Here is an 11,568-nt window from a genome sequence, read left to right as displayed (position 1 = left end):
TGTAGAATCTTAATTTTAGCCAGTAAGTTAAGAAAATAGCACCCCAAAATTCAATCCTCTAAGTCAAATGCTGATGTCTGCCTTAGTTGGATGGTTATGAACTCTAAGAAGTTGGAAAGCTTGGGGCAGAGAAATAATTTCCAGGTTTAGCGATGCATCCTACCATGTCTCCAGTGATATCTAGAGGTGCCATATAATTATTTTAAAATATCTTTAGACAAAACATTTAATGTTATGCTATGTTTTACTTTTAGGACATTAAGGAGTTGTGTTGCAGTATCAAGTTGACTAAAATAAAAATGTGGCAACTCCAGAAAAGCTAGTAATAGATTGCAATAGCAGTAGCACTTTAACCCCTAGATTATAGTTTGTCACAAAGAAGGAAGGTTGGCCCAGCCAGGTGAAGAACTCTATATTTGTTATGTCCAAAATTGTATTTGTTACAAATCATTACCTACTTGCAATGGTCAAGTTCTGGGTGTGGCAGCTAAGAACAACACAGTTATTTTCCTCAGAACCTAATTACATATTACATATCTTCATGTGTTATCAGGCAAGACTCTATGCAGATAGAAGACTTTAGGCTGAGCTTTGACTACTACACAGGTTTTGGCCATGTCAAGATAAAGGGAATGAGGAAAAGGTATTCCTAGTGGAAGAAGGAAGATGAGCGAAGTCACTGGAAGACCTTGGAGATGTCTGAGAATAGGAATAGAATTGATAGAGCCAAGTATCAATGTGATGAAATCATGGATCTTCTCTTGCTTGTTTTGCTTTTGTTTATTTTTCTAAAATCAATTAAGTCATGCCTGGAGTAAGTCTAATTAAGAGTGTGTAGTTGTAGGCTGGGCGCGGTGGCTCAAGCCTGTCATCCCAGCACTTTGGGAGGCCAAGACAGGTGGATCACGAGGTCAGGAGATCGAGACCATTCTGGCTAACAAGGTGAAAACCCGTCTCTACTAAAAAATCCAGGCGAGGTGGTGGGCGTCTGTAGTCCCAGCTACTCAGGAGGCTGAGGCAGGAGAATGGCGTGAACCCGGGAGGCGGAGCTTGCAGTGAGCTGAGATCCGGCCACTGCACTCCAGCCTGGGTGACAGAGCGAGACTCCCTCCGTCTCAGAGGAAAAAAAAAAAAAATGTGTAGTTGTAGCTACATTACCGTCCACCTTGGGAGAATACTGGTTTTAACGGTGGAAAATAACCTCCTTGTGCAGGTGGGTAGGACTGCTAATATCTCCAATTAGAATGATGTGTGAGTGATGTATCTGGGCTGGTGATGTAGCAAGTAATTATTGGTAACTGAAACTACTGTCCTAGTTCTGGGGTATTATAGTAATATTAAACTGAATTTTATTAATTGTCAATAATCAACAGTTTTTGATATACAAAATGGCTATTACATGTTGCTTAACCTAATATATAAACATGAACATACTTAGAAAGGTAATGCAAATATAATCCCTGTAATGATACAGTTGGAGTATTATACCTAAAAGGAATTTAAGTCAGAATACTGGAATGCAAATAAAACAAGATATTTAATTCTACTGTTCTTTTAAACTTTGTATAATAGTAACAAAGCCTTCAAGAATACAAAAATTAAATGACTTTTAATCAGTTAACTGCACATCCCATATGATTATAAAGAAGTTATGCATAAGAATTTTTAAAACCCTTTCACATTTTCGCCTCATGCTCAATGAAAATCTCCTGCTTTAAAATGGTCTCATTTTCTCTCATTTATAGATAGAAAAAACTGAGCAACACACTCTTCAAATTCAAATCCTGCAAACAGTTATTTATTTATTTATTTTTGTATTATGATGAATTAGAAAGCAATTGAGGTTGAGCATGGTGGCTCATGCCAGTAATCCCAACACTTTGAGGGGTCAAGAAAGAAGGATCACATGAGGCCAGGAGTTTGAGACCAGCCTGCGCAACATAGCAAAATCCTGTCTCTACGAAAAGATTTTTAAAATTTAGAGTGCAGTGGCATGCCTGTGGTCCCAGCTATTTTGGGGGAAGGCTGAGATGGGAGGATCTCTTCAGTCCAGGAGTTCAAGGCTGCAGGAAGCAATGATCATGCCACTGTACTCTAGCCTCAGTGACAGAGACACTATTTCTAAATAAAATAAAATAATAAATGTAAAATAAAATTAAAATGTAACTCAGTAGTCATCTACTTCCCAGGCTATTTTCAGAAAAATAGTGAATACAGCTTTTTAGATAGGAGATCTTTTAAACATGTCTTTTACTGCTTTTCTTCCTAAATCATGCAAATTTTTAGTGTATGTTCTTTCTTGCTTACCTGTAGTTTCAAAGTTCTTCAAATATGCGACCACAGATGTGGTGACATGTCTTGCTATTAAATGAACTTCACTGGAACCCATTTCATGATCAGCAAAAGTAAAGGACTCAACTTCCTTCAGAGTCTCTATCTTTGGGTACTCCTTATTTTTTAATTTTTGCAATAAAGAAGAATCTTCCCTGCTGGCTTCAAGGTTTTTGTTTTCTTTCTCAGGTATATAGTTGGTTTTTTTATCCTGCATTCTAAGCAAACTTTTTTCCTTATCCTTTTGTCCTCCAGATACTTCAGATAAAGAACTTCGTGTTGATATGAAAAATGGCTTCATTATTTCCCTGTTCTCATTAGCATGTGGTTGACTCGGAAAGCCACAGCTGGATAGCACAGTATTGACAATATTTTCTGCAGCTAAACATATTTTGAGTGGAGAAATGGTTGTCTGAATTTGGTTTGGTTCAACAACTGGTTTTAGGTTCTCATAATGAAACACTCTTAGATTTTCACCTTTTCCCATTTCTATGAATGATAAGACTTGCTTTAATGCTGCTTCTGTGGAGTCACTTGCTTTCCTAAGCAGCTTTTGTAAGATACTGCCTTCAGGGAGGTAGCTATTTCCTTTCTTGGTCTCATCAAAATTACCAAAGTTAGATTCCCTTGGTCTGTGGTCTTGTACTTTGTTTCTAGAATAGGATGGCATAGTTTCTGAATCAGGCCTTTTCATTGGCTCTGAGTTTTTAACTGTGTCTTCTACAAAGGATCTAACAGAGGTGGGTAAATCTGATGAAATCCTGTACTTTTCTTTCATATCTTCATCTGAACAAAACGCAAATCCAGTTTTACTCACTTGTGAAGGATTAATCCCCAAACTACCTTCCTTTAACTTTGATGTAAACGTTTTCATATTAGTTGCTAATTCAACCTGATTAACAGTGTAGGCATTTTCAGCTCCTTGTAGCAAACTTTCCCTTGAAAGCTTTTGTATCAAAGACTCATTGAAATAAGTACACTGGTCCATTAGTGTGCCAATGATCTCACTTGCTACAATGTTCTCTTTCAATATGCTAATTGAAGATGGTTCCATTTGGCTTATTTCCTTGTCTAGCTTGTTCTTAATTACAGCAAGCATGTCACTAATGATATTAACAGCATATGTAAGTAATTGTGAATGGAATGAATGAACCCGTAGAAGGATGTTCTTTATGTTTTCCTTGAAATTAATAGTATTTGACTCGGATTCATCAGAAAACATTTTCAGTGGTTGTAATTTTGGCAACATTTTTTTGTTTAACAGTTTCTGTTGGACAGAAGAAAGGTTTTCTATAGGCATTTTCACAATTTCAGAAAACTCATATTTGGAGATATGTTTAAACTGCAAGTCCACAAATGACTCTAACATGTTTAAAACTGTTTCTACAATCTCTTGAACAATTTGGTTGCTAGAGCTCATAGAAATTTGGTCTTTCGTTTTTGTGTTATAGATTGGTAAACTGCTGAGGCTGTGCTTGTTTGGAAAACCATATTTACTTTTAGCAGTAATGTGTTCTTTACTGTTTGATAGAGTTTCTTCACTATCTGGAGTGGGAATTTGGGACAGAAAGCATAACTGTAATTTTTCAAATAGCATTTCAACAATTTCCCTTCCAAACTTATTAATTTGTGCTTTAGTATCCTCAGCTCTAGTAGAAGCTCCTTTAAAATGATTATAAAACCTGCTTTCACAGTTCTCAAGAGGTGGCAAATTTAAAAGTGAAAGAGAATATTCTAATTCTTTTGCTTTTATTGAAATTTCAGTCAAAACATTTTCAGTTATCATCAATAGCTTACATTTTTCATTTTCCTTGTCATTTGATTCTGTTTGCCACTTGTCAAACATTTTCTTAAATATACCTTCTCTAGGAAAAATGTGCTCTAGCTGTGAAGAAACATTCTCCAAGTAAAAACATGCTTGTTGTTTAGGAAGGGATCCTGTGCCTATATTCCCCTGTGAAAGTTTGAGATGTGAGGATTTGATCGGGTAAGACAAATTGCAGTTATTTGTAACATACAATTCTTGCAAAACTCTATCAACTATTTTACTTGCAGCTATGATTTTATCAGATGGTAAAGCTTTGGTTTGCTTTACCTTTCCAAATTCCTTCACAATTGTTTCAAGTATATTAATTATTATATCGTTGGCATATATTTTTAGTTCTGAAGTGGGCAATTTTGTGTCCAGTAAATTTTTGGCATCTCCAGCTGACATGATGTATGACAACCCAATGGCAGTCTTGGATCGGCTGTCTTTTGGGGTCTTCTCTCCAGGACCTAACTTGGTTTTGCTTTTGGCCTTAGCAGCACTCAGTCCTAAGTGTGGTTTTTTTGTAAATTTAGGCAAAGTAGTCATTTTTGACCTTTCTTTTAAATTTGCTTTAAAGCATGGCTTAGAGCTGTCCTTAGGGCTGACCCCCTTTAACGTGTGTGGCCTTAAAAGTTGCAACTTATCAGCACAATACTCAGGGGACAAACTCTCTTCTAGATGAAGTGAGACAAAATTTGTGATCTTATTGAGAACCATTTGAATTAAGTCTTTCTTCACTTGCAATGGTAAATATGGCAAAAAGGTGTTTTCCATCACAGAGATATTTTGACTGTCTACATAAGAATAAGCCTGTGGTATCACATATCTAGGGGAATTACTTATTTTTCCTGCTTGTTTAGTTTCTCTAAACCTTAATGGTTTCATTGGTAAGGAATCATTGTGGTCAGACATTTCAACTTCTCTCCTACTTTTATTATTTTCATATAATGATGTCACAACTACCAAGTACATTTTCCCCAAAACACTTTCAACTATGTCATTTGCTACACTGTTAATATGTGATAGAAAACTGTTTTTCTGTGTTGTGTCTGATGTTTTAATTTTAGAATTAGATATAAAGTTGGAAGTTTCATTAAGGGGAGGCAAATGGCCTATGACTTCCATTACTCTTTGATACAACTTATTCAAAAGTTCTTCCACTGCACTGAGCAGTTCACCTTTTTCTTTGTTTTTTGGTTCTCCATTTCTCATAAATATTTCTTCCAAAACAATTATCTGCCTTTTGTTTTCCAATATCATTTTGTTTTGTTCTAATGGATACTTTGTAAATAGAGATTGATTGGTACTTCTTTCCTTCTCTTTGTACCCCAACAATATTTCATTTGATAAAGCTAATTGTGAAAAGTTAGAATTCTCTTTTGAATTAAAACCAATTTCCTTTACAGATCTTTTATCATCTAACATCTTTAACATACTCTCAACAATTTCACTTACAATGATGTTTTCTTGGAACAAAATATTGTTTTGATATGGATATATCTTTTGGATTTCTACATCTAAGTCATTTTTAATAAGCTTCAAAATGGCACTGGCAATGATGTCAGCATATGTCTTAAGGCTAGCTTGTGATAGGTGAATTGTGGATCCAAGTTTTTTTCTGTGACTGACAAAAGTGAAATCTGTAAGCTCTTGGCTGAGAATGGTTTCAGTTGCTGATATTTTCAGGACATTTACATCTGATTCCATTTGGCTTGAATCATAAAGGATGCGGTCATTTTGTTTACAATTTTCCAATTCTGGGATAACAAATGACTTTTCTTTATGTTGGAAAGCAAGGGTAATTAATGAATCTATTCTTTCTGTGGCAAAAGATTCTAAACGATTAAGAATAGTTTTAGTAATGAAGTTAGTATTTTCCTCACATGAGTCAGTGGCAGATTCCTGGGTGTCTTCTTTCTCTACTACAGTTATCTGATTATTATCAGCATAAGCTGATTTCTGATTTTTTGAATATGAAAAACACTCTGTTTTCCTTTCAGTTTTTGACCCCTTAAGAGGCTGTTGACAGTCTGTTTTTGGAAACATATCACAGAATGTCAGGGGCAATCTTGCAGAAGTAGGATTCTTTGCATTTATGACAAGTGTGACAGCAGAACTGAGATTATGAAGAACAATATTCACTATATCATTAGATATCAAAATGACATCTGATTTAGGAACTGAAAGCTTAGGGATAATCTTATTTGCACCCTCCATGAACATTTCAGAATTTTCTTCTGAATGTTTATCAGCTATGCTACATTTCAGAGTGGGTGTGGCAAATGAGAGATTATTCTGATACAGGGTTTTTTCATAAATATCACATAGGATACCTTCAATGGTATCTTGTATTTGAAGTTGAAGTACTTTTTGATATTCGGTCTTATTGAGCAGCTTTTCAATTACACCTTTTTGCTTATCTAAATCCATCTCTTTGTCAGCACTGTTTTTGTCACATTTGCCTTTACGTGATATAATGTCTAACAATGCGTTAACAATTTGACTTGCAATACTTTCAGAAATCCCAATGTCATGAGTTAAAAAAGGATTTTCCCTTTCTTTATCTAATTCATGTTTGATTCCTTGCAAATTTTTTCTAGCCACTTGTAATGCATAAGTATTTAATTTAGAAAAAGACAGTTGGCACAAGTTGGTCTTTCCTGACTTAGTATGATCTACTGAGAAACAGGAAAATTGCTCATCAGAATATGAATCTTTGGCTGATAATGCTTTGCTCAAGGTACTGTGATCTTGCTGAATAGGTAAAGCCACTGGAATTGTAAAGCTGACTTGGGAATGAAAGAGAGATTTTACTTTGGAAGTAGCAAAAGTTTCTAAATTTGTTAATATTGCCTGTACAATATCTTCAGCTAGATTTACCTTTGCTTCTTTGTCAGCAACACTGAATCTAGACTGAAAAGTACATGGATTTTCATCCAACACAGTGACAGAGGACTTTCCTTCATAGGTGTGCTCATGAAGAGAAACATTTGCTGAAAAAGTGATAGTTTTATACCTATTTTCCCTTATATTTCTTTCTGTAATGGCAGCTGAATAAAGTTTGTGAAATACTGTCCTAACAATATTATCTGTTACTATGGTTATATCTTCTTCAGACAGTAAGGGATCCATCATTTTATCCATAAATTGAACAGATGTTTGGGGAGTTGTCTCATCAACATTGTGAGGCATGCCATTAAAATTAGAGTGGGAGAGAGAAAGGACATTTAATTGATTGATTAAAGTACTTTGAAAAATTTCATTCAAAATATTTCTTATAATGGGAGCAACTGGAGATATATGTGGTTCTTTGAGTTTTACTTCAATTTTGTTTAAGGTTTTTTCTAGAGCCCATTGTTTAAGAGAATGTGTTCTCATTTCTTCTCTTTGTGGTGATCTCTCATCAACAATTTTTTTATCTGTATATGTATCATCATCTAGAAATGAATTTGATTCAGCTCCTCCAGGAAGTTTTCCATATGTTGGCCTGTATCGATAAGTTTCAATGCCTCCCCCTTCAGATTCTGTTTCATTAAACATATCAGAAGATACTGCATCTAAAATTAATTTGACTACATCCTTAAGAATTTGAGTCTCAGGTGGCGGGTTTTTTTCATTACTCTTCAAATCTGATGAGGTCACATTTAATTCTGTTTGAATAGCCTTCAAAATAGCACTTGATACCTTCTTTGCATGCATATATAAAGCAGACAGAAATGATGCTTCATGTGTGTCTCTGGAAATATTGCTGCTTTCACATTCCCAGTCCATCATATTGCTTTTCTTATCTCCATCATTAATAGCACCCAAAATTTCTAAATGTCCATTGGCAAACCCTTCCAGTTTAGCAAAAACCATATTAAGAATATCTGAAGCTACAGCTTTCAGTTTATTTGGATGCATTTCTTTTGTGCTCGGTGTTTTGGAAGACACAGGAGCAACAGGCTTTGCCTCATTTTTAGTCCCTTCTTTATCATCCTCCTGAACCCTTCTGGAAACTATGCTGGAGATTATTTTGGTGGATTTGGCCATTTTCTCAATAATTGAAGCAAATGATGGGTTGTCAATGTCAAGAGACTCTGAGACAGCTTTTAATCCACAATTTGCAAAACTGGTATCCATGTCAACACCACATAATTTTGCAAGTATATAATCCAAAATGGCTTTAGAAATTAACTGAATATTAGACTGCAATGCAGCAACCATTTTCTGATTCGTATTGGTCATATCTCTGCTTTGTTGACTACAAGATGGCTGAGAATGAAGATGGGTCCCCAGGAGCTTCCTTAACATTTCATGTAGTGTTTCCCCAATTCTTTCTAACACTTGCAATTTTGCATTCTCTTTAATATTTTTTCCATCATTGACACTGTGGAGAGTACAAGGAGTAGCCAAATATTTGTGAAAAGACTTTTTATCCTGCCTATGTGGCAAAATGCTTTGTACATCAACACTGTCAGTTGCAGACTTTGGCTTATGAGAAGAGAATGAAATGCTTCTTTGATGTGCATTTTCACTTGATAATATATCATAAATACAGGTTAATAATGGACTTGCCAAAATGTTATCATCAATACTCGTGACAAGAGATTCTAATGTTTTATCAGTACTAGCAAAAAATCCTTTATCTGTAAGGGAGTTTGTATGGTCAATCTCCCTAAGATTTAGGTTTTCCTTGTGAAGTTCCAGTTCATTCTGGATAGCACATAAAACAATGTTTACTATTTTAGCTGTATACTTACTAAGTTGAGATTGTAATGAAGATTTGAAGCCCATATGCAATTTTGGGCAAATAAATGACTTCAATCTTTTAAAAATTGTACGAATGATCTTATCATTAATGTCATCTACAGGTTTAGGTTCACTTTTTCCAGATTTTAACCAGGAAGGCTTTTCAGGATCAATATCAAATAAAGATAAATATTTCATTTTCTTTTCACTGTCAAACCATGTCTTTAATGGGCATTTATTTGGTGCTTCTTTGACTACGTGTTCAGTGTCAGAATTATGTAAGGAAGTCTGATGAACTGATGATGAAATGAAACTTTTAGTGGTATTGGAAATGTAGTTTGATGCCTTATGAAGTATGTTTAACACAGAATCTGTTATTTCTTGAGCCACTGTACTGATTTCTGAAACAGAAAACATCTGATCTATCCATTCTTGATGTGACAGTCCTTGAGGCTTTTCTGAAACAAGAACTGAAGCTTCATTGCTAGTTTTGCTATCTAAGTGACCAAAAGGAACAGAAGATACGTCCTCGAGCATTTCTTTTAAAATACTTGTGACTATGTTTTCTGAAGCCTGTTGTATTTGATGCTTTTGATCTTGGCTGAAAGTTGAAATGTCTTTATTCAAACAAAGGTTTTTCTTTACAATATCTTCATGATTAGTAGATGGTAGCTCAGTCTTTAATTCCCAATCATGAAATGCAGCTTTGTTTCTAGAAACAGGCTTTGTAGGTAGTTTGATATTTCTTTTGTATTCAAAACAAGTGTTTCCCTTTGTAAACCAATGATTAGGTATCTCTTCTTGTGATTTTACTTTTTCGTCTTTGAAAGTTGAATCAAGCACATTTTTTACAATGTTTTCTATTTCCTCATTTTCATCATCAGAATAAAGAACCATGCCTGGAACATTTATAGGTGGAAATCGTCTTCCAGACCTAGGACTATTTGACAATCTAGTGCCAGTGAGTCTGTACTTTTCTTTGGTGTCAGAAGGACTACTTATTCTGGGTTGCCGTTGCTTACTTTTTTGAAAACTTTTATTTACTGGTTCCTGATGGAGCTGAACAAGGATGTCATCAAGTAGCTGAAGGAATACTACTGTTTCTTCAGATGCAATAATTCTCTCATTATTTAGTTCAGTTTGTATATAACCTAGTATAGCACTGATTGCTTCCTCTATATAACCAACCAAAGAGGACTGGGAAAAAATATTTGATATTAAATTTTGTACTTCTTCATTGACAATTAAACTAGCTTCATCAGATTCAAGACTAGATTTATTTTTGCCAGCTCTTTGAAGGAACATACATATTGAGTCTGTCTTATGTTGCTGGCAGGAAAGCTTAGTTGTGTCTTTAAGATGAAGAAATTCATTTTGCTTAGAAGATACAAGAGTCGTTAGTTTTTCTAAAATGGCATGCACCATGTCCTCTGCAATATCACACATTGGGTCCAAAGTATGAAGCTTTGAGTTTTTCAAAGGTTTTCCATTAGATGATGTGAGAAGTTCATCACTGGCTGCTAAACTTGGTTTAATGTCGACTGACAAATCTTGTGAAAACATCTCAACACATTTTTTCTCAACTGCAGACTCTAACTTCTCAAGCATATTTTCCACAATCTCAGAAGCAACTGAGGAAATACCAACATTGGAAAGCAAGACTTCTTTTACACATTCACACGGTTCAACAAAAACTTCAGCAGTAACAGAAGAGAGAGAGGGAATGGCCTGGGTTAAATCAGACATTATTTCTCGTAAAATGCTTTCTAAAATCACTTCAGTTTCCCCTTTCAAGTAACATTTAAAGTTAACAAAAACATTTTTTAAATTCTTCATTTCATCCATGGCTTTTGCTGTTTCATCACAACGCGATGAACTCTCTAAGCTATCTGTTTCAGTGGTAGCATCCTTAGATTTTTTTGTGCCTGTTTCAAATGATGCTAAAAGGTGACTATCTGATTTACAACTTCTGAGCTTAGGGTATGAATATAGCAAGTTGGTTTTATTATATTTAAGTTTAGAGGTTATAGATTGTCCTTTTACATGATATGTTTTCCCCACAACTGTTTTTTCCACATGTGCATGAGGAGGTTTTATAGGCGTGGTTGGTCTCCTTACTGACATGTCGACTACAAATGCACAGGGTTCTGCCTGAAATGTTTTCGTTGTTGCAGATGTGTAGCTTCTATATGTAAAGTCTTCACTGCATGTACTACAGAAACTTGAACTATCTGAAGAGAGGATGGAATCATCAGATACTGGGTATGTATTATTTTGCAATCTTTCTTCATACTTCGTGATGGCTGGGTACAATATACTGGTCACTGTAGCCACAACCCAGGTCATTATATTCTGAATTATAATATTCAGTTCTTCAGAAGTTACCTGGAAAGGAGGTAAGCAGAGATGAAAATAAAGTCATGTAACAACTTACATTTTAACAACACGTTTTGGAGATAGAAGGTAACATTTAATTTTTATATCAATGTATTGGAGGAATACCATTATGGTTTATGAAAGAAAATAGTAAAGAAATATCAGTTCAGAAATTTAGAATTTAAGATGAATTTCTAGTTGGTTTATTCTGCACTACCGTGAAGTACATTTTTGAGTAAGATTTATTTTATTCACCGTCTCTCCGAAGTTTCTTTTTCCCCTGGCATTTATTAAAAGGATAAATGATTTTTTTGTTTGAA

At 34.9% G+C, this 11,568-nt stretch overlaps 1 protein-coding gene across 1 annotated transcript in view; it reads right to left on the bottom strand.

The window, feature by feature from the left end:
- The window catches only part of FSIP2 (fibrous sheath interacting protein 2), a 92,793-nt gene that overhangs the window by 33,407 nt on the left and 47,818 nt on the right, over positions 1 to 11,568 (bottom strand). Inside the window, exon 16 of the mRNA XM_038001871.2 lies at positions 2,308 to 11,257. Coding sequence (XP_037857799.2) covers positions 2,308 to 11,257 — 8,950 coding nt within the window. The remainder of the gene's footprint in view (positions 1 to 2,307; positions 11,258 to 11,568) is intronic.

This window comes from Chlorocebus sabaeus, chromosome 10 (assembly GCF_047675955.1).
Source record: "Chlorocebus sabaeus isolate Y175 chromosome 10, mChlSab1.0.hap1, whole genome shotgun sequence".
Taxonomy (NCBI): domain Eukaryota; kingdom Metazoa; phylum Chordata; class Mammalia; order Primates; family Cercopithecidae; genus Chlorocebus; species Chlorocebus sabaeus.
The sequence above is the reverse complement of the archived record's forward strand: the minus strand, read 5'-3'. Positions and strand labels throughout refer to the sequence as shown.